General features: G+C 55.1%; 5 protein-coding genes and 1 pseudogene across 5 annotated transcripts; 2 read left to right on the top strand and 4 right to left on the bottom strand.

The window, feature by feature from the left end:
• Positions 1 to 1,348: 1,348 nt before the first annotated feature.
• Positions 1,349 to 2,524, bottom strand: LOC129734371 (feather keratin Cos1-2-like). Its single transcript, XM_055697556.1, has 2 exons — positions 2,444 to 2,524; positions 1,349 to 2,076 (listed from the first exon to the last, which is right to left on the bottom strand). Exon 2 carries the CDS (start codon positions 2,053 to 2,055, stop codon positions 1,750 to 1,752), a length of 306 nt encoding a protein of 101 aa, XP_055553531.1. The 5' UTR covers positions 2,056 to 2,076; positions 2,444 to 2,524; the 3' UTR covers positions 1,349 to 1,749.
• A 1,759-nt stretch (positions 2,525 to 4,283) lies between these two features.
• On the top strand, positions 4,284 to 5,621 carry LOC129734370 (feather keratin Cos2-2-like). Its single transcript, XM_055697551.1, has 2 exons — positions 4,284 to 4,526; positions 4,894 to 5,621. Exons 1-2 carry the CDS (start codon positions 4,359 to 4,361, stop codon positions 5,218 to 5,220), a joined length of 495 nt encoding a protein of 164 aa, XP_055553526.1. The 5' UTR covers positions 4,284 to 4,358; the 3' UTR covers positions 5,221 to 5,621.
• A 2,333-nt stretch (positions 5,622 to 7,954) lies between these two features.
• On the top strand, positions 7,955 to 8,872 carry LOC129734383 (feather keratin Cos1-2-like). The gene is made up of 2 exons (XM_055697588.1): positions 7,955 to 7,972; positions 8,256 to 8,872. The coding sequence occupies exon 2, from the start codon at positions 8,277 to 8,279 to the stop codon at positions 8,580 to 8,582; it is 306 nt and encodes a 101-aa protein (XP_055553563.1). The 5' UTR covers positions 7,955 to 7,972; positions 8,256 to 8,276; the 3' UTR covers positions 8,583 to 8,872.
• A 3,606-nt stretch (positions 8,873 to 12,478) lies between these two features.
• Positions 12,479 to 14,993, bottom strand: LOC129734418 (feather keratin Cos2-2-like; annotated as a pseudogene).
• A 736-nt stretch (positions 14,994 to 15,729) lies between these two features.
• LOC129734368 (feather keratin Cos2-2-like) lies at positions 15,730 to 17,065 on the bottom strand. The gene is made up of 2 exons (XM_055697549.1): positions 16,825 to 17,065; positions 15,730 to 16,457 (listed from the first exon to the last, which is right to left on the bottom strand). Exons 1-2 carry the CDS (start codon positions 16,990 to 16,992, stop codon positions 16,131 to 16,133), a joined length of 495 nt encoding a protein of 164 aa, XP_055553524.1. The 5' UTR covers positions 16,993 to 17,065; the 3' UTR covers positions 15,730 to 16,130.
• A 3,714-nt stretch (positions 17,066 to 20,779) lies between these two features.
• Positions 20,780 to 21,266, bottom strand: LOC106631240 (feather keratin Cos1-1/Cos1-3/Cos2-1). Its single transcript, XM_014280603.3, has one exon. It carries the CDS (start codon positions 21,225 to 21,227, stop codon positions 20,922 to 20,924), a length of 306 nt encoding a protein of 101 aa, XP_014136078.3. The 5' UTR covers positions 21,228 to 21,266; the 3' UTR covers positions 20,780 to 20,921.
• Between the last annotated feature and the right edge of the window lie 4,465 nt (positions 21,267 to 25,731).

The raw sequence follows: 25,731 nt of genomic DNA, 5'->3' as shown, positions 1-25,731 counted from the left end.
TGTGAGATGGGGTGCCACAGGGGCAGTCGCGCAGCTCTGAGTCCAGCTCCTTTGGTGTTCAAGCTCCATGAGTTCCAGGTCACGCACAGAACACGGAGTCTGAAGGCCGAGCACGTGTGTCTGGGGAGGCAGAGACAAGGGGTTCGGGGGAAGGTGCCAAAACCCGGCTGCTTCTTCCTGAGCAGGTCAGGTGAAGTCCCTCTTTGCGCAGAAGGAAACTTGTGTGTGCTGACCGCAGCCCCCGCATCCGCAGCCCCCTGCGCTGCTGCGCGGTGGGGGAAATAGAAGAGCCGTGAATGAAGGAGGGAAGCTGAGGCTGTGGAGAAGACGTGGGGACGGGGTGGAGGCATCTTAAGGGCTTTTTTGCTGTTTCTCTCCACCCTGCTCTATTTTTCGTTGGCAATATGTTTGAGGAATGTTCCCCCAGTCAAGTCTGTTTTTCCAGTGAAAGTAACGGGTAAGTGATGCCCCTGGCTTTGCCTCGACCCACAGCCTTTTTCACCTTCTTTCCCCCTCTGTCGCGTTGCGCAGGGAGACGGAGAGGGAGAGAGCAGCCTGGTGGGTCTGGAAGCCAGCCAAGGTCTTTTCAGTATTGCCCCACTTATGGTTCATGCAAGTGACATGAGTGTTTGTCATTTATGTGCTTTTTTCCTGCTTTCTCTCTGTGCCATCAGGAGCAGACTCCTTCTGCCACAGATGTTCCCCTCAGAGGACAGTGGGCAATGATGCCCATTGGCCTCTGCAGGGACCCGCTGTACGGACGTGACGGAATGAGAGGGGACTTGCCGTAGCTACCCTTGCCCTCGGATGCACACCCTGCCCCTTCCTCCTGGAGATGGGTGGGGAGGTGAGGAGGAGGCGGCTGTGGGCTCTAGCCAGGGTGATTTCTCCTGCTATTCCCTCCTTCTGTCCTCGTCGCCACCTTCTGCCTGAGCCTTCTCCCCCAGCACAGCTCCATCCAGAGCAAGAGGAACTGCCCTGAGTGCCCGTGGGGCTGCTGACCTCCCAGGGCCTCCTGCAGCACCGGGCTCGTCCCATGAAGACAGGGCAAGCTGGCATCACCATCCGCAGGGCTTGTTTGGAGGCCAAGGGGACTATTTCTGGGCAGACACACAGCACGGGAAGGGCTGATGGGCACGGGCTGTGCAGTGGCCAGAGATGTTGTCCTCAGCTCCGAGGGACAGCGACCAAAGGAGGCCATGGGGCTGTGTGTGCTGCCCTCCCATTGGTCTAGGAATGAGAAAGGATCCACTTGCTCCCCCATTTGTTCCCTCCCGGCGCATCTCCTTCCTCCCTGCGCAGCTTTAGAGAACATCCAGAGAGGAAAGGACCACACAGAGCCAGGGGCTGGGATGCTGCAGAGTTTAATGAGTCCAAAGAGGGAAACAAGATGTCTCTGAGGGGAGGCCACAGGGAAAGGGTCGCGCGGACAGCCAAGAGCCAGTGCCCCACAGAGGGAGAGGGACAGGCAGGTCCCCCCTAGGCTGGCTTTGGTGGGCCTCATGGCCCAGGGGAGTGGACAAAAACAAAGGCAAAGGAGGAAAAGGAGAGAGTGGAGGAAGGCAACGAGAGGCATCGGTCATGTTTCAAGAGAGCCCAGGCTGGCCCCTTCCTCAGGGCTGACACCCGTTGCAGGAGGCGTGAGGCATGCTCAGCCCCTCTCAAAGCAATGGCCAGAGTCTCCGTCGTTCAGCCTGGCATCATCTTCTGGGTTCCAGCGGATCCTTGTCCGGGCCGTCACCAGTGGCTTTAGCAGGGGCGACACCTGCTGCCGCAGTAGCGGCTGGTGATGCAGGAGAGGTCAAAGCCCCCGGAGTTGATGGGCACTCCCTCACAGCTGAGGATGCTGCCAACGGCAGCGGAGGTGGAGGAGCCCACGGCGGTGTTCTGCGGGAAGGAGCTGAGGATGGGGCCGGGCAGGGTCACCACCACGGCGGAGGGCTGGATGACGACGACGGAGTCCTGGCACTGCCTGCAACAGGGCTCGTTGCAGCTGCTGGCCAGCGGGGTCGGGCCACAGGGCTGGCAGGACTGGCACGGGTTGCAGCAGGACATGGCTTGGGGCTGGAGGTGCACCTGGGAGAGAGGGCAGGGAGGAAGCAGAGCACAGGGACACCTCAGGAGCAGCCTGCAACCCCACCAAAAGGAAGCCAAGGCAGGGGGCTGCACAGCGGGAAACAAGGGCTTCTTTGCCCGAGCTCAGTGGGGTCCTGCGCATAGCAGCCAGGCCCAGGGATGCTCATCACTAGCCTGGAGCAAAGGGCCAGCTCAGCCCAGCCTCAGCCTGTCTCCGTGACAGACTGTCTCTCCTCTGACCTCTCCCGCCACCCCCGTCTCGGAGCACTAACATAAGACCAAGGAGCAGGTACCAGCTGAGCTGCCCTCGAAGGCTAGACCCTGTCCTGGAGGAGGAGGTGGAGGAGAAAAGGGGCTTCCAGCTCACCTGGTTCCCAAGGAGAAGGAGGTGACGGAAGCGGCTGAGAGAGCCATCAGTTGGGCTGGCTTTTATACTGGCCCCACGCTGCCTCAGGGCCAAAGGACGTGACAATTTTCCTGCATGCCTGGTCTCTGTCACATCCTGCTCTTCCCCAGGTTTTCAGCGTGCTCAATGTGGACGGGGGAGCAAGGACAGGGTAAACAGGTCACCCTGGCACATGCAGGCTGCGTGGCTTTGGCAGCGGGGCTCAAACAGCCCTACTTTGCCCTGCAAGGCTTTCGCCACACAGGCCAGAGAGCAAACAGTTTCTCCTGGCCATCGCCCCAGCATTCCAAAATCCATGGATCCAAGGCAGACCAGGAATTAGAGAGCAAGGGAGAGGGTAGCTCTGGCTACTGCATCCTGGCTGAATTACCAGCAGTGTGGACAGAGATCCCCGCTCCTCTGGCCTTCTGAAAAATTTCCCTGGGTTTATCAGCTGGAGGGTTTTGGGGCCTTTCTCCACATTCAATGAGCCCTCAATGCTGTGAGCACCATACCTGTCACACAGCATGGAGGGGTCTGACAGGCTTGTGATAACCTAGTACAGGCAGGTCAGTTGGAGAAGGGCCACATTGCTTGACCAACCCCATCCTGATGTCCATCCAGTAGTCCCCTCATGGCCCTTTTCTGCAGGGCTGCTCTCCAGAAACTCATCTCCTAATTCATACTTGTATCTGGTGTTACTCCGTCCTAGGTGCATGAATCTGGCACTTAGTCGTGTTAAATTCCATGCCATTAAGGACTGCCCAACGAGCCAATGTTATCTGGCAGCGTGGCACCCGGCACGCAGAGAAGCACCAGGGACTACTCCGCAGACAGGGCAAAGAACCTCCCTGAATCCACCCGAGAGCTGGAGTTATTTTTACACTGCCGGACTGTGTACCCAGCTCTCCATCACCTTATTAGCTCATTCCTTCTGCTCATTCCTCGTCTCACTCTCTATACTCTCAAAAATGCTGATCGATGTATCTGTACAATCTTATATTGCAGGCTCACGTCCATCCTGATACTCAAACCTGGCAGCTCATGCTGCTTTCCACAGTATCTCACAAGGGTGTGAGTCCGTCACTTTTTTCTGTGTCACCCAACGGCCTGTAGTGACAGTCTCATTCAGAAGGAGGAGACACCAACTTTCTTGCTTCCGTTCTGCTTGTGCATCTTACCAAAAATTTCCTGCACAATTCAACATCACCTGCCCATGCCTGGTACTTCAGCATTTCATCCCTTCTAGCATTGAAGCGGCTTCACTGTGTGGCTCCAAGGACTTAGTCCATTCCTACTTACGTACAACTCGTTTTCATAGAACGATAGACTCGTAGCATGTTTGGGTTCAAAGGGACCATGGAAGATCACCTGCTCCAAGCCCTCTGCCTTGGGCAGGGACATTCTTCATTGGACAAGTGGCTCAAAGCTCCATCCAACCTGACTTTGTGTTATTCAATAATTCTGGAAGATAAGGCCTATACGATCTCTTTTCCTTTCTTCCTCTAAACATCTACGTAAGAACAATACATCAAGAGGAACTTGCAGACATTACAAAAATACCAGTGTGGAGTCTCAGTGCTCCTTTTATGCCCATTGGTTTGTACGCGAAAACAAGGTCAGGTCTCAGCAGACCAAGTTTGCAGGGCTAGAGCAGCTGGAGCCGTTCCTGTCTGAAGGATCACAAAAACACCTAAAAGAGAGAGCCCAGGCTGACATCACCTGCCTGCACTGGACCCCTCTGGCACTTAGGCCGTGTCTTCTGCCCACAGTGAGGCAGCCTTGCCCCGGAAACCACGGGCCCTCTCATCGCAGCTCTCAAAAGAGACGTCTGTGACGGGACGGGTATGACATAAACCAGGAAACGCAAGGGCAGCGTAGAGGGAAAGAGCAACACATGCCATGTCATTACCGGGGATGTTTCCGTTCATTAGCAGCATGCCGGAAAATTGCTGCTTATGCAGCGGCTGCCTTGGCCCTGAGGCAGCGTGGGGCCAGTATAAAAGCCAGCCCAACTGATGGCTCTCTCAGCCGCTTCCGTCACCTCCTTCTCCTTGGGAACCAGGTGAGCTGGAAGCCCCTTTTCTCCTCCACCTCCTCCTCCAGGACAGGGTCTAGCCTTCGAGGGCAGCTCAGCTGGTACCTGCTCCTTGGTCTTATGTTAGTGCTCCGAGACGGGGGTGGCGGGAGAGGTCAGAGGAGAGACAGTCTGTCGCGGAGACAGGCTGAGGCTGGGCTGAGCTGGCCCTTTGCTCCAGGCTAGTGATGAGCATCCCTGGGCCTGGCTGCTATGCGCAGGACCCCGCTGAGCTCGGGCAAAGAAGCCCTTGTTTCCTGCTGTGCAGCCCCCTGCCTTGGCTTCCTTTTGGTGGGGTTGCAGGCTGCTCCTGAGGTGTCCCTGTGCTCTGCTTCCTCCCTGCCCTCTCTCCCAGGTGCACCTCCAGCCCCAAGCCATGTCCTGCTGCAACCCGTGCCAGCCCTGCCAGCCCTGCGGCCCGACCCCGCTGGCCAGCAGCTGCAACGAGCCCTGTGTCAGGCAGTGCCAGAGCTCCAACATCGTCATCCAGCCCTCCGCCGTGGTGGTGACCCTGCCCGGCCCCATCCTCAGCTCCTTCCCGCAGAACACCGCCGTGGGCTCCTCCACCTCCGCTGCCGTTGGCAGCATCCTCAGCTCTGAGGGAGTGCCCATCAACTCCGGGGGCTTTGACCTCTCCTGCATCACCAGCCGCTACTGCGGCAGCAGGTGTCGCCCCTGCTAAAGCCGCTGGTGACGGCCCGGACAAGGATCCGCTGGAACCCAGAAGATGATGCCAGGCTGAACGACGGAGACTCTGGCCATTGCTTTGAGAGGGGCTGAGCATGCCTCACGCCTCCTGCAACGGGTGTCAGCCCTGAGGAAGGGGCCAGCCTGGGCTCTCTTGAAACATGACCGATGCCTCTCGTTGCCTTCCTCCACTCTCTCCTTTTCCTCCTTTGCCTTTGTTTTTGTCCACTCCCCTGGGCCATGAGGCCCACCAAAGCCAGCCTAGGGGGGACCTGCCTGTCCCTCTCCCTCTGTGGGGCACTGGCTCTTGGCTGTCCGCGCGACCCTTTCCCTGTGGCCTCCCCTCAGAGACATCTTGTTTCCCTCTTTGGACTCATTAAACTCTGCAGCATCCCAGCCCCTGGCTCTGTGTGGTCCTTTCCTCTCTGGATGTTCTCTAAAGCTGCGCAGGGAGGAAGGAGATGCGCCGGGAGGGAACAAATGGGGGAGCAAGTGGATCCTTTCTCATTCCTAGACCAATGGGAGGGCAGCACACACAGCCCCATGGCCTCCTTTGGTCGCTGTCCCTCGGAGCTGAGGACAACATCTCTGGCCACTGCACAGCCCGTGCCCATCAGCCCTTCCCTTGCTGTGTGTCTGCCCAGAAATAGTCCCCTTGGCCTCCAAACAAGCCCTGCGGATGGTGATGCCAGCTTGCCCTGTCTTCATGGGACGAGCCCGGTGCTGCAGGAGGCCCTGGGAGGTCAGCAGCCCCACGGGCACTCAGGGCAGTTCCTCTTGCTCTGGATGGAGCTGTGCTGGGGGAGAAGGCTCAGGCAGAAGGTGGCGACGAGGACGGAAGGAGGGAATAGCAGGAGAAATCACCCTGGCTAGAGCCCACAGCCGCCTCCTCCTCACCTCCCCACCCATCTCCAGGAGGAAGGGGCAGGGTGTGCATCCGAGGGCAAGGGTAGCTACGGCAAGTCCCCTCTCATTCCGTCACGTCCGTACAGCGGGTCCCTGCAGAGGCCAATGGGCATCATTGCCCACTGTCCTCTGAGGGGAACATCTGTGGCAGAAGGAGTCTGCTCCTGATGGCACAGAGAGAAAGCAGGAAAAAAGCACATAAATGACAAACACTCATGGCACTTGCATGAACCGTAAGTGGGGCAATACTGAAAAGACCTTGGCTGGCTTCCAGACCCACCAGGCTGCTCTCTCCCTCTCCGTCTCCCTGCGCAACGCGACAGAGGGGGAAAGAAGGTGAAAAAGGCTGTGGGTCGAGGCAAAGCCAGGGGCATCACTTACCCGTTACTTTCACTGGAAAAACAGACTTGACTGGGGGAACATTCCTCAAACATATTGCCAACGAAAAATAGAGCAGGGTGGAGAGAAACAGCAAAAAAGCCCTTAAGATGCCTCCACCCCGTCCCCACGTCTTCTCCACAGCCTCAGCTTCCCTCCTTCATTCACGGCTCTTCTATTTCCCCCACCGCGCAGCAGCGCAGGGGGCTGCGGATGCGGGGGCTGCGGTCAGCACACACAAGTTTCCTTCTGCGCAAAGAGGGACTTCACCTGACCTGCTCAGGAAGAAGCAGCCGGGTTTTGGCACCTTCCCCCGAACCCCTTGTCTCTGCCTCCCCAGACACACGTGCTCGGCCTTCAGACTCCGTGTTCTGTGCGTGACCTGGAACTCATGGAGCTTGAACACCAAAGGAGCTGGACTCAGAGCTGCGCGACTGCCCCTGTGGCACCCCATCTCACAGCCGAGCAACATGCGGAGCCCCGTCCCTTCCCTTCCACACCCATTTGGCACGAGGTCTCAGGCCGTGCCTCACTGAGCACCAGGCCGAAGTGCACCTGGCCCTGGCCTGGACACGAGGAGCCTGCGTCCCGCCCCAGCCCCCAGCAAGACGGCACCATAAGGGGACCGATTCAGGGACAGGGGCCCGCAGAGGCGGGCAGGCTTTCCTGGCCCTGTACTTAGAGCAAGAGGTGGGGGTGCGGGGGCAGAGGCTGCGTTTCAGCTCCCTGGGCACCTCTCTGCCCGGCCAAAGGCACCGCCTCTCAGCTGTAATGGGCTCTGGCTGGCAAGGGCAATCTGCTGCTCTGCAGTGCCCAGGGACACCCCCGGGAAGGCCAAGGTCTTCACCCTGACCCACGCAAGTACAGGCTGACACACGTGTGCTCATTCATGCCTGCACGGAACCAGGCAAACCTCTGCACACTTACAGAAAGACAGGAAATGGCAATGAGCGACCATCAGAGAGAGATGGGGGGAGCAAGAGGAAAGGATGTGCCGTGCCCTCTCCCATGGCAGTCCTGGGGCCAACGCAGATGAGAAGCATGGGAGCGGTGCCCCTTTCCCGACAACTGTGCCGCAAGCAAGCCCACAGGAATGAGCCAGGCGCACATCACCTCTCCGCATGGGATGCCACCAGCACTTGAGCTGCGTCTTCCTCCTGCGCCGGCACGTTCCTGTCCCGGAAATCCTTGGCCTTCTCATGCCGGCACTTAGAGCAGCCTTCATGTGGGAAAGCACGTGCCGTAAGCAAGGAAATGAAAAGGCAGCGGTGCAGGAAACCAGGACACAGCCCATACCATTAGGTGGGATGGTCTGCATTTGCCAGGAACTTGTCAGAAAATTATTACTTCCGCAGAGGGTGCCTCTGGGCCCGAGGCAGTGCAGGACTGCTATAAAAGGCGGCCCGACTCTCTGCGCTCTCATGCGCTTCTCTTGCCCCCTTCTCCTTGGGAATCAGGTGCGTGTGAAGTCTCTTGCCCTCCTCCTTCCAGACCAGGTCTTTCCTCCATGGAGGGCTCAGCTCGTGTGGGCTGTGCTAGCCCCGGGCTGGGAGCTGCTTCTCACGGGAGAGGGAAGGGGGGAGAAGGTCTTCTGCAGAGAGAGCCTGGGACGTAGCTGAGGTGGCTCCTGGGCTTTCAGCTGGGCAGCGTGTGCTGGGCCAGGAGATGCGGTGGCCCCGCTGTGGTTGGGTGCAGTGCTGCTTCTCATGTTTCCCCGTTTCTGGCTTCCCCTGCCCTCTCTCCCAGGTGCACCTCCAGCCCCAAGACATGTCCTGCTGCAACCCGTGCCAGCCCTGCCAGCCCTGCGGCCCAACCCCGCTGGCCAGCAGCTGCAACGAGCCCTGTGTCAGGCAGTGCCAGAGCTCCAACATCGTCATCCAGCCCTCCGCCGTGGTGGTGACCCTGCCCGGCCCCATCCTCAGCTCCTTCCCGCAGAACACCGCCGTGGGCTCCTCCACCTCCGCTGCCGTTGGCAGCATCCTCAGCTCTGAGGGAGTGCCCATCAACTCCGGGGGCTTTGACCTCTCCTGCATCACCAGCCGCTACTGCGGCAGCAGGTGTCGCCCCTGCTAAAGGTGCTGGCAACAGCTTTGGGCAAGAACCTTCAGGACCTCAGAACATGGACCGGAGATGGAGCTCCGTGCCATTGGCCCCTTCTTCCACTCAGCCTTTTTGCCCTCTTCCCTTTGCTGTCGCTGCCTCCCAGCACCAGCGTGGCTGGCACCTGTTGGCCTCCCTCCCTCTGCAGGGCAGGCAGACGGACACCCTGCAGGAGCTCCACCGCACCTCAGCGGCTGCCCCTGGCGCTGCCTCGGAGCCACCTCCTTTTCTTCTTTCGACTCATTAAAGTTGTGCTGCATCCAGGCCTGTGCCTCCGAGTCCTCCCTCCTTCTGTGGCAGCTCTCCCAGTCTGCCCGGGGAATAACGGGGGAGGAAGGGGAAGGTGGAACTCTTACAGAATCGGATCTCCTCAAGGCACTACTGGGCTCAACAGAACAACTCAGACACACGGCACCCCATGGATGATGTAAGGTTCCCCTCAGGCTCTTCCTTCCAACAGTTTCGGGCAGAGAAACCATCTATTTCAATGTCACTGGCCACTGGGCACCTTTTGGCAGTACGAGACAGGCCCCCACCTAACCATAGCACAAATGCTGGAGATGGCCCTGCCCAGACTCAGCTACCCTTCCTCACCCAGTGCTCTGAGGCAAGGCCAGTCTGAGCTCTGCTTACACCACCACTGCTCCTCATTGCAGAGCAGGGTCTTCTAGCACTGCAGCCTGTAGCCAGTGGCCATCTATCCGCCAACAGACCCTGCACTCCACTTGGAGCCACATGGGCACAATGAAAGGCAGGGCTGTGCCCTCACAGTAGGACACCTGCCTCACACTGGGCCGTGCGGGGAACCGGACCCGTCTGGGCAGTTACACTGGCAGGACGAGTACTGGTACTAATCCCAGGAAGGCATCTCCCCAGCATGGGTCCAAGGCCCTGCTCTGCCCTGCGCCCAGGCAATGGACCCCGGGGTGGAGTCCTTCAAAGTCAACAGAGCTGTCATCTAGAAGACCTAGATAATCAATACCAATACACTCCTCTGGGCACATCAATCTGACACCTTAGAAGTGTAATATGGACCTGCTGACTTACCCTTTGGGGACCGTCATTTCTCTTGATCGCTACAAAAGCCTTCTAGAGAAGAAGTTCAAAAGTTCATGTTCCTCTCTGCTATTCCCTGCCTATAGCATATGAGTCTTTAAGTGAACAAGTCTAGGAAATGAAGAGGACGATAACCATGCAGCATTTAATTTTCTCTGCCAAAAATGCTAGTCTTGATTGCCATAAACTCTTTTGGAATGCAGATTTTCTTTGTCGTGACGGTGGTGCAGTGGAGTGGTTTGTATAAAGTGACGTCATGATTGAAGGACATCACTGAGACGATCATAGAATCATAAGATAGTCCAGGTTTGAAGGGGCCTTCAGAGATAACCTGGTCCAATCTTTCATGGGATAGGAGGCCTAGATGAGATTATCTAACCACCTTGTCCAGTTGCATCTTGCAAACCTCCAGCAATGGGGACTCCGCCGTGTCCCTGGGGAGGCTGTTCCAGGGAATGGTTGTTCTTACTATAAAAATTGTAGTTCTTACGTCAAGGTAAAACCTCTCCAGGTGCAACTTGTACTTGTTGGCCCTTGTCTTCTCCATGTGGCTTCTTGTGATGAGAGAGCCTCCCTCCTCTTTGTAGACAGCCTTTAAGTACTGGAATACTGTGATCAGGTCCCCCACCAGAGAAAAAAGGCCTAACTCCTTCACTCTTTCCTCACAGGACAGGTTCTCCAGCCCTTTGGTCCTTTGACACATAAGAGGGGCTGGTGGAGCTTGCAAGAAGCAGATTTTCTTGCTCATGAGCGTGGTGTAATGGAGCAGTTTGCATATGATGAAATCATGATTAAAGGACATGTTGTGGTTTAACCCCAGCTGGCAACCAAGTACCACCACACAGTTGCTCGCTCACTCCTGCCCACACCACACCACCCCCCACCCTCCCCATTGGCATGGGGAAGAGAATCAGGAAAGGTAAAACTCACATCTTGAGATAACAGCAATTTAATAATTGATGTAAAATGAAATATAATAGTAGTAGTAGTAGTAGTGTGACAAAAAGGGGAGGGAGAGAGGAATAAAATCCGAAAGGGAAAAAACAAAACAAGTGATGCACAATACAATCGCTCACCACCCGCTTACCGATGCAACAACCAGACTGCCCAAACCGCTCCCCCTGAGTTTATATACTCAGCATGACATTCTATGATATGGAAGATCCCTTTGGCCAGTTTGGGTCAGCTGTCCTGGCTGTGTCCCCTGCCATTTCCTTGCACACACACCCCACACCCCCACACCCCCCGCCTTATCACTGGCAGGGCCTAAACAACCCAAAAGTCCTGGACTTAGTATAAATGTTACTTAGCAACAACTACAACCATCAGTGTGTTATCAACATTATTCTCATACCAAACCAAAAACATAGCATTGTACCAGCTATGGAGAAGAAAACTAACTCCACCCTGGCCAAAACCAGGGCAGGACATCACTGAGGGGATCACAAACTCAGTGATAACCAGGAAAAAGGGGAAGAATGGCTGTGCCTGCCAGCAGGCAACACCAGCATTTTTTCTGGTGACAAGAACATCTACATCGTTTTTGACACGCCAGTGATGGTATACCAGGCCTCCATGAAGGGGGCCTGATGAGGATGTAGAAATTCAGCAAGGTCTGCAGGTGCTGACTGCTCCACACAGTGACAATGAGGAGGCCATTCCCCACCAAGGTTAGAAGACACATGGAGGAAATAATGGCACATGGGAGCATGTGCCCACCTTGGGAGATGTGGGAAGCCCGGGGGAATGACATCACTTACAGATGTCCTGCTCTTCTTTGCTGTGGCCCAGTACATGACCGGGAGGAATCAGCTGCCCAGACCAGACTGAAGGAATAAAGCTGTGGTCGGTTAAATCTATTCTCTGTATTGCTGTCAGACGGATAATCAGAACCTGTTGCCAACTGACAGAACCTGACTATCCAAGGTGAAGGTCTGACCATGCCTGGGCAGAGGTGTGGGTGGTAGACCAGAGCAGAGAGGACTTGGCAGACATCTGACCAACACTGCTGGTTTGCTGCAACTGACCATGGCATGATATTGCTTGTAGAGGAATGAAGGCAGTGGGCTGATTACATTGATAACATGCAGCTGTGGCCTTGCCGCAAAGGCAGTGGGTTATTGTCACGGACGATGTGCAGCTGCAGCTCATCCTGCTAAGTGGTTAAATAGCCCTGAGGCGTGTGGGAGAGAGGCTGGTTGGAGGAGGAGCAGGGAGGAGCTGGATGTAGCCGAGAGAAGCAGCAGTGTGGCCTGGCCTCTGGAGGATGGAGACACAGCATGGACAGTAGGATGTGACCCATGGTAAAGCCTTGTGGCAGCTTGCTAGTTTTGCTCGTGCTGTGACAATTGGTGTCCCATGTGAGGAAAACTGCTTGGGCCTCAGTCTGTAACAACCACTGACACCTGTTGTAACTCACTGAATGTCTGTGTTTCCTGGGTGCTTTGGTTTCTTGATTGTCTCATTCTTAATTGCCTGCTTCAAATATCCAAGATGCCTGACAGCTATGTATCTATAGACCATGGGTGGGGGTTACATTATGTGTGATTAGGACCAGGAGAGAATGCTGGCTGAGAGCTGATACTGTCATTGCCCGATGGAGCATGACACACCTGCTAAGCTGACCATCCTTCAAAAGCAATTACCATCGGTTCATCCACAAAAAAAAAAACATTAAATTAATTTAGCATGTTGCCAAGTGATAGAATCCACTGCAGGGAGTTCTCCCCTTCCCCTCCCCTTCCTCCCCCGTTATTCCCCGGGCAGACTGGGAGAGCTGCCACAGAAGGAGGGAGGACTCGGAGGCACAGGCCTGGATGCAGCACAACTTTAATGAGTCGAAAGAAGAAAAGGAGGTGGCTCCGAGGCAGCGCCAGGGGCAGCCGCTGAGGTGCGGTGGAGCTCCTGCAGGGTGTCCGTCTGCCTGCCCTGCAGAGGGAGGGAGGCCAACAGGTGCCAGCCACGCTGGTGCTGGGAGGCAGCGACAGCAAAGGGAAGAGGGCAAAAAGGCTGAGTGGAAGAAGGGGCCAATGGCACGGAGCTCCATCTCCGGTCCATGTTCTGAGGTCCTGAAGGTTCTTGCCCAAAGCTGTTGCCAGCACCTTTAGCAGGGGCGACACCTGCTGCCGCAGTAGCGGCTGGTGATGCAGGAGAGGTCAAAGCCCCCGGAGTTGATGGGCACTCCCTCAGAGCTGAGGATGCTGCCAACGGCAGCGGAGGTGGAGGAGCCCACGGCGGTGTTCTGCGGGAAGGAGCTGAGGATGGGGCCGGGCAGGGTCACCACCACGGCGGAGGGCTGGATGACGATGTTGGAGCTCTGGCACTGCCTGACACAGGGCTCGTTGCAGCTGCTGGCCAGCGGGGTCGGGCCGCAGGGCTGGCAGGGCTGGCACGGGTTGCAGCAGGACATGGCTTGGGGCTGGAGGTGCACCTGGGAGAGAGGGCAGGGGAAGCCAGAAACGGGGAAACATGAGAAGCAGCACTGCACCCAACCACAGCGGGGCCACCGCATCTCCTGGCCCAGCACACGCTGCCCAGCTGAAAGCCCAGGAGCCACCTCAGCTACGTCCCAGGCTCTCTCTGCAGAAGACCTTCTCCCCCCTTCCCTCTCCCGTGAGAAGCAGCTCCCAGCCCGGGGCTAGCACAGCCCACACGAGCTGAGCCCTCCATGGAGGAAAGACCTGGTCTGGAAGGAGGAGGGCAAGAGACTTCACACGCACCTGATTCCCAAGGAGAAGGGGGCAAGAGAAGCGCATGAGAGCGCAGAGAGTCGGGCCGCCTTTTATAGCAGTCCTGCACTGCCTCGGGCCCAGAGGCACCCTCTGCGGAAGTAATAATTTTCTGACAAGTTCCTGGCAAATGCAGACCATCCCACCTAATGGTATGGGCTGTGTCCTGGTTTCCTGCACCGCTGCCTTTTCATTTCCTTGCTTACGGCACGTGCTTTCCCACATGAAGGCTGCTCTAAGTGCCGGCATGAGAAGGCCAAGGATTTCCGGGACAGGAACGTGCCGGCGCAGGAGGAAGACGCAGCTCAAGTGCTGGTGGCATCCCATGCGGAGAGGTGATGTGCGCCTGGCTCATTCCTGTGGGCTTGCTTGCGGCACAGTTGTCGGGAAAGGGGCACCGCTCCCATGCTTCTCATCTGCGTTGGCCCCAGGACTGCCATGGGAGAGGGCACGGCACATCCTTTCCTCTTGCTCCCCCCATCTCTCTCTGATGGTCGCTCATTGCCATTTCCTGTCTTTCTGTAAGTGTGCAGAGGTTTGCCTGGTTCCGTGCAGGCATGAATGAGCACACGTGTGTCAGCCTGTACTTGCGTGGGTCAGGGTGAAGACCTTGGCCTTCCCGGGGGTGTCCCTGGGCACTGCAGAGCAGCAGATTGCCCTTGCCAGCCAGAGCCCATTACAGCTGAGAGGCGGTGCCTTTGGCCGGGCAGAGAGGTGCCCAGGGAGCTGAAACGCAGCCTCTGCCCCCGCACCCCCACCTCTTGCTCTAAGTACAGGGCCAGGAAAGCCTGCCCGCCTCTGTGGGCCCCTGTCCCTGAATCGGTCCCCTTATGGTGCCGTCTTGCTGGGGGCTGGGGCGGGACGCAGGCTCCTCGTGTCCAGGCCAGGGCCAGGTGCACTTCGGCCTGGTGCTCAGTGAGGCACGGCCTGAGACCTCGTGCCAAATGGGTGTGGAAGGGAAGGGACGGGGCTCCGCATGTTGCTCGGCTGTGAGATGGGGTGCCACAGGGGCAGTCGCGCAGCTCTGAGTCCAGCTCCTTTGGTGTTCAAGCTCCATGAGTTCCAGGTCACGCACAGAACACGGAGTCTGAAGGCCGAGCACGTGTGTCTGGGGAGGCAGAGACAAGGGGTTCGGGGGAAGGTGCCAAAACCCGGCTGCTTCTTCCTGAGCAGGTCAGGTGAAGTCCCTCTTTGCGCAGAAGGAAACTTGTGTGTGCTGACCGCAGCCCCCGCATCCGCAGCCCCCTGCGCTGCTGCGCGGTGGGGGAAATAGAAGAGCCGTGAATGAAGGAGGGAAGCTGAGGCTGTGGAGAAGACGTGGGGACGGGGTGGAGGCATCTTAAGGGCTTTTTTGCTGTTTCTCTCCACCCTGCTCTATTTTTCGTTGGCAATATGTTTGAGGAATGTTCCCCCAGTCAAGTCTGTTTTTCCAGTGAAAGTAACGGGTAAGTGATGCCCCTGGCTTTGCCTCGACCCACAGCCTTTTTCACCTTCTTTCCCCCTCTGTCGCGTTGCGCAGGGAGACGGAGAGGGAGAGAGCAGCCTGGTGGGTCTGGAAGCCAGCCAAGGTCTTTTCAGTATTGCCCCACTTATGGTTCATGCAAGTGACATGAGTGTTTGTCATTTATGTGCTTTTTTCCTGCTTTCTCTCTGTGCCATCAGGAGCAGACTCCTTCTGCCACAGATGTTCCCCTCAGAGGACAGTGGGCAATGATGCCCATTGGCCTCTGCAGGGACCCGCTGTACGGACGTGACGGAATGAGAGGGGACTTGCCGTAGCTACCCTTGCCCTCGGATGCACACCCTGCCCCTTCCTCCTGGAGATGGGTGGGGAGGTGAGGAGGAGGCGGCTGTGGGCTCTAGCCAGGGTGATTTCTCCTGCTATTCCCTCCTTCTGTCCTCGTCGCCACCTTCTGCCTGAGCCTTCTCCCCCAGCACAGCTCCATCCAGAGCAAGAGGAACTGCCCTGAGTGCCCGTGGGGCTGCTGACCTCCCAGGGCCTCCTGCAGCACCGGGCTCGTCCCATGAAGACAGGGCAAGCTGGCATCACCATCCGCAGGGCTTGTTTGGAGGCCAAGGGGACTATTTCTGGGCAGACACACAGCAAGGGAAGGGCTGATGGGCACGGGCTGTGCAGTGGCCAGAGATGTTGTCCTCAGCTCCGAGGGACAGCGACCAAAGGAGGCCATGGGGCTGTGTGTGCTGCCCTCCCATTGGTCTAGGAATGAGAAAGGATCCACTTGCTCCCCCATTTGTTCCCTCCCGGCGCATCTCCTTCCTCCCTGCGCAGCTTTAGAGAACATCCAGAGAGGAAAGGACCACACAGAGCCAGGGGCTGGGATGCTGCAGAGTTTAATGAGTCCAAAGAGGGAAACAAGATGTCTCTGAGGGGAGGCCACAGGGAAAGGGTCGCGCGGACAGCCAAGAGCCAGTGCCCCACAGAGGGAGAGGGACAGGCAGGTCCCCCCTAGGCTGGCTTTGGTGGGCCTCATGGCCCAGGGGAGTGGACAAAAACAAAGGCAAAGGAGGAAAAGGAGAGAGTGGAGGAAGGCAACGAGAGGCATCGGTCATGTTTCAAGAGAGCCCAGGCTGGCCCCTTCCTCAGGGCTGACACCCGTTGCAGGAGGCGTGAGGCATGCTCAGCCCCTCTCAAAGCAATGGCCAGAGTCTCCGTCGTTCAGCCTGGCATCATCTTCTGGGTTCCAGCGGATCCTTGTCCGGGCCGTCACCAGCGGCTTTAGCAGGGGCGACACCTGCTGCCGCAGTAGCGGCTGGTGATGCAGGAGAGGTCAAAGCCCCCGGAGTTGATGGGCACTCCCTCAGAGCTGAGGATGCTGCCAACGGCAGCGGAGGTGGAGGAGCCCACGGCGGTGTTCTGCGGGAAGGAGCTGAGGATGGGGCCGGGCAGGGTCACCACCACGGCGGAGGGCTGGATGACGATGTTGGAGCTCTGGCACTGCCTGACACAGGGCTCGTTGCAGCTGCTGGCCAGCGGGGTCGGGCCGCAGGGCTGGCAGGGCTGGCACGGGTTGCAGCAGGACATGGCTTGGGGCTGGAGGTGCACCTGGGAGAGAGGGCAGGGAGGAAGCAGAGCACAGGGACACCTCAGGAGCAGCCTGCAACCCCACCAAAAGGAAGCCAAGGCAGGGGGCTGCACAGCGGGAAACAAGGGCTTCTTTGCCCGAGCTCAGCGGGGTCCTGCGCATAGCAGCCAGGCCCAGGGATGCTCATCACTAGCCTGGAGCAAAGGGCCAGCTCAGCCCAGCCTCAGCCTGTCTCCGCGACAGACTGTCTCTCCTCTGACCTCTCCCGCCACCCCCGTCTCGGAGCACTAACATAAGACCAAGGAGCAGGTACCAGCTGAGCTGCCCTCGAAGGCTAGACCCTGTCCTGGAGGAGGAGGTGGAGGAGAAAAGGGGCTTCCAGCTCACCTGGTTCCCAAGGAGAAGGAGGTGACGGAAGCGGCTGAGAGAGCCATCAGTTGGGCTGGCTTTTATACTGGCCCCACGCTGCCTCAGGGCCAAGGCAGCCGCTGCATAAGCAGCAATTTTCCGGCATGCTGCTAATGAACGGAAACATCCCCGGTAATGACATGGCATGTGTTGCTCTTTCCCTCTACGCTGCCCTTGCGTTTCCTGGTTTATGTCATACCCGTCCCGTCACAGACGTCTCTTTTGAGAGCTGCGATGAGAGGGCCCGTGGTTTCCGGGGCAAGGCTGCCTCACTGTGGGCAGAAGACACGGCCTAAGTGCCAGAGGGGTCCAGTGCAGGCAGGTGATGTCAGCCTGGGCTCTCTCTTTTAGGTGTTTTTGTGATCCTTCAGACAGGAACGGCTCCAGCTGCTCTAGCCCTGCAAACTTGGTCTGCTGAGACCTGACCTTGTTTTCGCGTACAAACCAATGGGCATAAAAGGAGCACTGAGACTCCACACTGGTATTTTTGTAATGTCTGCAAGTTCCTCTTGATGTATTGTTCTTACGTAGATGTTTAGAGGAAGAAAGGAAAAGAGATCGTATAGGCCTTATCTTCCAGAATTATTGAATAACACAAAGTCAGGTTGGATGGAGCTTTGAGCCACTTGTCCAATGAAGAATGTCCCTGCCCAAGGCAGAGGGCTTGGAGCAGGTGATCTTCCATGGTCCCTTTGAACCCAAACATGCTACGAGTCTATCGTTCTATGAAAACGAGTTGTACGTAAGTAGGAATGGACTAAGTCCTTGGAGCCACACAGTGAAGCCGCTTCAATGCTAGAAGGGATGAAATGCTGAAGTACCAGGCATGGGCAGGTGATGTTGAATTGTGCAGGAAATTTTTGGTAAGATGCACAAGCAGAACGGAAGCAAGAAAGTTGATGTCTCCTCCTTCTGAATGAGACTGTCACTACAGGCCGTTGGGTGACACAGAAAAAAGTGACGGACTCACACCCTTGTGAGATACTGTGGAAAGCAGCATGAGCTGCCAGGTTTGAGTATCAGGATGGACGTGAGCCTGCAATATAAGATTGTACAGATACATCGATCAGCATTTTTGAGAGTATAGAGAGTGAGACGAGGAATGAGCAGAAGGAATGAGCTAATAAGGTGATGGAGAGCTGGATACACAGTCCGGCAGTGTAAAAATAACTCCAGCTCTCGGGTGGATTCAGGGAGGTTCTTTGCCCTGTCTGCGGAGTAGTCCCTGGTGCTTCTCTGCGTGCCGGGTGCCACGCTGCCAGATAACATTGGCTCGTTGGGCAGTCCTTAATGGCATGGAATTTAACACGACTAAGTGCCAGATTCATGCACCTAGGACGGAGTAACACCAGATACAAGTATGAATTAGGAGATGAGTTTCTGGAGAGCAGCCCTGCAGAAAAGGATCTTGGAGTTGTGTTTGACAGCAGGTTCCATAGGAGTTAGCATTGTGCCCTGGCAGCAAGGGGGCAAACCTTATACCAGGGTGCATTAAGCACAGTATAACCAGCTGGTCAAAAGAGATGATTATTCTGTTTTTTATAGCATTGATGTGGCCTCATCTTGAGTTCTGTATGCGGTTCTAGGCCTCACAATTTATGGTGGCTGTTAAGGTACTTGAATGTATCCAGAGAAGGGTAACAAAGCTGGTGAAAGGGCTGGAAGGTATGTCCTATGCGGAGCAGCTAAGGGCTTTGGGTTTGTCTAGCCTGGAGAAGAGGAGGCTGAGGGGGAACTTCACTGCTCAATACAGCTTCCTGAGGAGGAGAAGCAGGGGTGGAGGTGCTGAGCTTTTCTCCCCAGTACTCAGTGACATGACGTGTGGGAATGGTTCAAAGTCACATCAGACGCGGTTCAGACTTGACATTCAGAAGCATTTTTTTGCTGAGCTTGTGGTCAAACACTGAAGAGGCTTCCTAGAGAGGTGGTTGACGCCCTGTGCCTGTCAGTATTTAAGAGGCATTTGGACAACGCCCTTAATAACATGCTTTAATTATTCTTTGGCCCTGAAGTGATCAGGTAGTTGAACTATACAATCATTACAGGTCCCTTCCAGCTGAAAATATTCTATTCTGTTCTATTCTTTCCTATGCAATCCTACCTTATCCTATCCTATCCTGTCAGGGATGACTGGACTTCCAGAATGGGAGTTCACCTGTAGGTGAGCAAAGGCAGTGGGTTGATTGCTTTGATGATGTACAGCTGTGATCCTATAGCAGAGTGGTTAAATAGCTCTGAGGTGTGTGGGAGAGAGTGGGTGTCTGGATGAAGCAGAAGGATTGGGATGAGACAGAGGGAAGGAGCAGTGTGGTCTGGTCTGGTCTGGTCTGGTCTCTGGAGGATGAAGAAACAGTGCAGACTGTAGAGTTTGCCCAATGGTAAAGCTTTTTGCTGTTTGCTATTTTATTTGTGTTGTGCTATTTCCTGACTGCTGTAACTAAAATTTCAATGTTTACCCACATTTTCTCTGGCATGCTGCTCTCTGCCATGCTGATCTGTCACCTCTCCCTGACCAAGAAAAAGGTTGGTTTTTGTTTTAATTATGCTTTCAAGCTAAACCATACTTCTTCTGTCTCTGTAAAACACACATAAGGTTTGGTGGTGTGGGGCTGTGGCTGCAAAGTCAGAGCTGGGGCCAAAAAAGCTTCTCAGTACTCAGAGGAGTCGGAAAAAAGATTTCAAATACCTGTGTCCTGGTTTTGGCTGGGAAAGAGTTAATATTCTTCTTGGCAGCTGGTGCAGTACTGTTTTGAATTTGGGGTGAGAATAATGTTGATAGCACATTGATGGTTTTGGTTGTTGTTACTTAATGTTTATACTAAGTCAAGGACTTGTCAGTTTCTCAGGCCCTGCTAGTGAGAAGGTCTGGAGGGGCACAGGAAACCGGGAGGGGACACAGCCAGGACAGCTGACTCCAACTGGCCAAAGGGTTGTTCCATACCATATGATGTCATGCTTGGTATACAAACTGGAAGGGGTGAGCCAGGGCCTGGGACCACTGCTTGGGGACTGGCTGGGTATCGGTCAGCAGGTGGTAAGCAACTGTATTGTGCATCACTTCTTTTCTTTCCTCCATTCCCTTTGGATTTTGTTGCTCTCTCCTTCTTCCTCCTTTTCATTATAACCGTTAGTAGTAGTAGTATAGGTTTTCTTTTATTTAAATTATTAAATTGTTCTAATCTCAACCCTCAAGTTTTGCATTCCTTTTCAATTCTCCTCCCCATTTCTCTGGGTGATGGGGGAGTGAGTGAGCAGCTGTGTGGTACTTAGTTAAAGGCTGGGGTTGAACCACAACAACATGCCACAGGTAAAGCAGTGTCAATTTGGGGAATCTTATAAAATTTAATTTCCTGCAAATCAAAACAAATATCTGGTCACTGAGCTGGAGGTACTTAAGGAGAATAAGGACCCAATTTAGAGAAAAGGATGTTGTGGGACACAATGTCAAAGACCTGATGCCAGAATGCAGGGCTTGTTCCCCACTGCCTTAGAAGGAGCTGACTATGTCTTCCTCAGCTCCAAGAAACAGTGACTGAGCATCAAGGGACTCGTTGTCCTGTCCCACCCTCCCCTTCCTCTGGGAATGGTGAATGATCTGCTTGTGTCCCCACCTTATCCTCCACCACCCAAGGAAATGCTTTTCTTCCTCAGCAGCTCGAGACAATGACACCCAGAAAGGATTACACTGAGGCAGAGGCTGCGATGCAGAAAGCTTTAATGACTCTGAAGCAGGAAATGAGTTCCCTTGTAGAGGAGGCTGCTGGTGGTGGGAGATCACCGGCAGCTGCCAGAAGTTTGTGCCCGTCACCCATGGTGGAGATCCCACAGAGCAGCCATCTGCCTGCCCCACAGATGGAGAGGGCTTAGCAGATCCCCCCAGTTGTCTCTGGGAGACTTACAGCCCAGACACACAGAAGACAGGAGATGGGAGAGAGTCAAGCAGGGAAAGCAGACTTTGGCCATGTTTCAGAGACCCCAGCTCATGCTCAGCATCTCTGAAGTCAAGGGCCAGGAGCTCTGTCCTCAGTCTAGGTCTGGATTCCTGGGGGTCCTTGTCCGGGCCGTCACCAGTGGCTTTAGCAGGGGCGACACCTGCTGCCGCAGTAGCGGCTGGTGATGCAGGAGAGGTCAAAGCCCCCGGAGTTGATGGGCACTCCCTCAGAGCTGAGGATGCTGCCAACGGCAGCGGAGGTGGAGGAGCCCACAACGGTGTTCTGCGGGAAGGAGCTGAGGATGGGGCCGGGCAGGGTCACCACCACGGGGGAGGGCTCGATGACGACGGTGGAGTTCTGGCACTGCCTGACACAGGGCTCGTTGCAGCTGTTGGCCAGCGGGGTCGGGCCGCAGGGCCGGCAGGGCATGCACGGGTTGCAGCAGGACATGGCTTGGGGCTGGAGGTGCACCTGGAGGGAGGAAGCAGAGCACAGGGACAGGTGAGGAGCAGTCTGCCACGAGTCCATCACCCCACTGTGAGCTCTTCAAAGACAGCTGCTGAGCTGCAGGGTAGAAACTGAGCAGAGGAGTTTCATGGCCTCATCCAGACACAGTTCGGCAAAGTACCACCATGCCCAGCCGAGCTGCTGCCTATCTCTTCAAGTAACAGCTCCCTCAGCCAAGCGCTAGGCCTTTGCCCTTCTCCCCCTCCCATGACAAGCAGCATCACAACCCAGCATCAGGTGGAGGATCACGCATCTGCGTGGCCACAGAAGGACATGGCGAAAGCGCTTCGGACTCACCTGGTTCCCAAGGAGAACGAGGAGAGAGAAGTGGATGAGAGAGCGAGGAGCTGCGCTGGCTTTTATACTGGCCCTGACCTGCCCCAGGCCCACAGGTGGCTTCTGCGGAAGTGGCAATTTTCAAAGCTGCTCATGAGGTGAACGGAAAACATCCCAGCTAACAACATGGGCTGGGTGGCTGTTGTCCTGGATGCTGCCTTCTCATTTCCTGGCTAATTCCCTCACAGAGGCTTCCTCTGGGTGCGGGGACTGGGAGGTCCCAGGTGTCCAGGGCAGGAACGTGTTGGCATCAGGGTGCACTGGCATCAGGGTGCAGTGCACCCGAGTGTTGCTGGCCTGGGGCATGCTGGTGGGGTTGCCTCGGGCTGCGTTGACAGGAAGGGGCCCAGCTGCTCCCAGCCCTATAATCCTTGGCTGGTGACCCAAGGGCTTCCCTGCCTGAGGACATGCTGCGCCTTTCTTTTTGCTTCCCTCCCAACAGGATAAGGACAGCTTCCCTGTGTGGGCTGCCTGATGCTCCCCCAAGCCCTGAGGGAGTACTTGAGAGCCCCTTTTAGCCCCCACCCTCGAATACCACAGAGGTGCACGTCATGGCTTCCACAGAGTGCATCAGGTGGTGGGACTGGCTGATCCAGAGGTTTGGAGCTAGACAATATGTAGAAAGATAGAGTTATTACTTTCTATCAGGCATTACTTCTCTAAATGAAACTTGTTTAAACTTGAAACTTTACAGGCAGAAAGATGATATCTTTTTTGCAACCTGAGCATAGTAAGAAAATCCAAGTGATAAGGCTGGTTTTAAATTCTTTGTGGGGAATATTTGGACAGAGACCCAACCTCCTTGACGTTAACATTGTAAAACAACCAGACGAGTATCATGGTTACCTCTTTTCTCCAGCTTATGGAGAAAGTCTTTTTTTGGTGCTTTTATTGATGAAGATACAGCCACGGTCTCGTGGAACCACACCAAGGGTACGTGACCCTGGAGTGTACAATACTAACATTTCTGTAGCTTGCTTCACAACAGGGTATGCACACCTAGAGCTTTACAATCTCTCAGGTGCCCTGCAAAACCATTCCCTTTATCTTGTCACAGCCTCTGTGATATCTGTGAGTCATCTGGGGTGCTGGGACCCCCTTGCCCAGTGAGTTGATGGGCAAGTGTCTGCCAGATAAGCATATCATGGAGTTTGTGTCATTGGGCCCTAAATCTTACTGCTTCTTGCAGTCTAAAGAAAAGGGTAATTTCAAGGTTAAATGCATCACTTTAAGTGCAACAGAGGAAAGATCAATTTTGAGGCACTGAGGGATCTTGTGTTGTATTACAGTGCAAATCTAGGCAGTCACAACCTTAAAAAGGTTCTGATAGACCAGTGCTGTATCACCAGGAACAAGCAGAAGTGTGCAATAGATACCAAGGCCCCTTTGGAACATGCAGGAGGTAGTCTATGACAAAACAGTAATGACTGAAAATTTAAAAGCCTCTTTTATGAGCATGCACTGAAAGCACCCTTTTCTGCTCTCCTGGAAAGGCATAGCAACTGTAGGGAATTTGTAAAAAGTCTTCTGGAGCATCACAGAATGGTTGAGGTTGGAAGGGACCACTAGAAGTGACCTTGCCCAACCACACTTCTGAAGCAGGGTCACCTAGAGCAGGTTGCCCAGAATTATGTCTTGATGGCTCTTGAATCCCTTCAAGGAGGGAAACTCCACAACCTCTCTGGACAACCTGTTCCAGTGTTCAGTCACCATTACAGGAAAAAAGCGTTTTCAGACAGCCTCCTGTGTTTCAGCCTGTGCCCATCACCCATGGCACTGTCATGGGGCACCACTGAGAAGTTGTCTTTGCACCTTGCCTTCAGTTACTTATTTATACAGTGTATTGTGTTTACATGACAAGGTTTTGGCAGTGGAGGGGATTCCAGAGGTGGCTTCTGTGAGAAGATGCTAGAAGCCATTCCTGTGTTGGATGGACCCAGTTCCAGCTAGCTCCAAGAAAGACCCATCTGCGGCCAAAGATGAGCCAATCAGTGATGTTGCTAGCATTTCTCTGATAACATATTTAAGAAGAGGTAATAAATTGTTGTGCAACATCAGCTGGGAGAGAGGTAAGAATAGGTGAGAGGAAACAATTATGCAGACACCAAGGTCAGTGAAGGAGGGGGAGGTGGCATCAGAGCTCCAGGTGCTGGAGCAGATTTCCCTGCAGCCTGTGGTAGAGACCATGGTGATGCAGGTTGTCCTGCTGTAGCCTATGGAGGTCCACAGTGAAGTAGATATCCACCCTGGAGACCACAGAGGACCTCCTACCAGAGCAGGTAGATGTACCTTGAAGGAAGCTGTGAGCCCATTGAGAGCTGGAACAGGTTCCTGGCAGGAATGTGGTCCCACAGGGCACCCGTGCTGGAGAAGTCTGTTCCTGGAGGACTGCACCCCATGGAAGGGAGCCACACTGCAACAAGTTCATGAAAAACTGCAGCCTGTAGGAAGGACTGACATTAGAGAAGTTTGTGAAGGACTGTCTCCTGTGGGTGGGACCCCATGCTGGGGCTGGGGAAAAGCATGAGAGGGAAGGACCATCAGAGACAACATGTGACGAACTGACTGCACCTCATCATTGCCTGTCACCCTGCACCCCTTGAGGGGAGGAGGTAGAGAAGTCAAAAATGAAATTGAGCCCTGGAAGAAGGGAGGGTTGTGGGTAATGTGGATTTAGATTTGTTTGTATTTTTCGTTATCCTGCTCTAATTTTGATTGGAAATAAATTCTTGAATATAGAGGAATTCTAGAGGAATGAAGGCAGGTTAATTAACATTGATAATGTACAGCTGTGGGCTGGCTTCAGGGGTGGTGGGTTGGCTGATATGGATAATGTGCAGCCGGCTAGTTTGGGTAGTGCTGTGACAGCTGGGCTGAACGGAGGAGGAGCAGTGTGGCCTGGCATCTGGAGGAAGGAGAAACATCACGGACAGTAGAATCTGACCCACGGTAAAGCCTTGTTGTGGCCTGCTAGCCTGCCTGTGCTGTGACGCTCCAAGTTGACTCTGTGTTGCCAGCAATGGTAACTGCTAAGTGATTTCCCTGTTCTTATCTCAACCCATGGGCTTTCCATTGTATCTTGTGCCCCTACCCAGCTGAGGAGTGATAGAGAACCTTAGTGGGCACCTGGCAGCCAGCCAAGGTCAATCCACCACACATTATGAAGATCTCTCCTGAGCTTTCTGTTCTCTAGGGTAACCAGTTACAGTTCTCTCAGCCTTGCCTCATAGCAGAGATGCTCCAGTCCCTTAAATTATCTTTATGACCCTTCATTGACTCTTTCTACTGCATCCATATCTCCATTGTACTAAGGAGCCCAGAACTGGAAACAGTACCACAGGTGTTCTCTCATTGGTGCTGAGGGAAAGGATCACCTGCTGGTAACAGTCCTCCTAACGTAGTCCAGGTCATTGTTAGTCTTCTTTTAGGAAAGGGTCCATTTCTGGCTCATGATCAACTTGGTGTCCAGCAGGATAACCCAGGTAATTTTCTGCAAAGCTGTGTTCCAGTTGATCAGCCCCCAGCACAGAGGAACGACCCTGTCCTCCACCCTGCTCCTGTGGTGCTGGCAGTCTGTGGGGTCTGTGTAAGGGCAAGCCCCCGCACCGCAGGGTCCCCAAGCCTGCCGATGTGGGAAGGACTTGTGTAGAGGAATGAAGGCAGTGGGTTGATTAACATTATGTGCAGCTGTGGCCTTGCTGCAGAGGCAGTGGGTTGGTTGACATGGACGATGTGCAGCTGTAGCTCATACCCACAAAATGGTTAAATAGCCCTGAGGAGTGTGGGAGGAGGAGGCTGGATGGAGGAGGCAGCGGTGCTGGAGAAGGAAGAACCCAAATGTAGCAGAGAGAAGGAGCAGTGTGGTCTGGCCTCAGGAGGATGGAGAAACAGCACAGACAGTAGACTCTAACCCACGGTAAAGCCTTGTTGCAGCTTGCCAGCTTGCTTGTGCTGCGACAGACTTGGCCTGTGCATGGGGAGCTGCGATGCTGCATGAAGTACAAGGGCACGCCAGCCCTGGAGCTCAGGGAATGCTGATGGAGCTTGGTGCCTGGGGGAAGGCACCCCACCCCACGCTTCAGCATGTGCCCCATGGTTGGGCTGGTGCCAG

Source organism: Falco cherrug, chromosome 20 (assembly GCF_023634085.1).
Source record: "Falco cherrug isolate bFalChe1 chromosome 20, bFalChe1.pri, whole genome shotgun sequence".
Lineage (NCBI taxonomy): Eukaryota > Metazoa > Chordata > Aves > Falconiformes > Falconidae > Falco > Falco cherrug.
The sequence above is the reverse complement of the archived record's forward strand: the minus strand, read 5'-3'. Positions and strand labels throughout refer to the sequence as shown.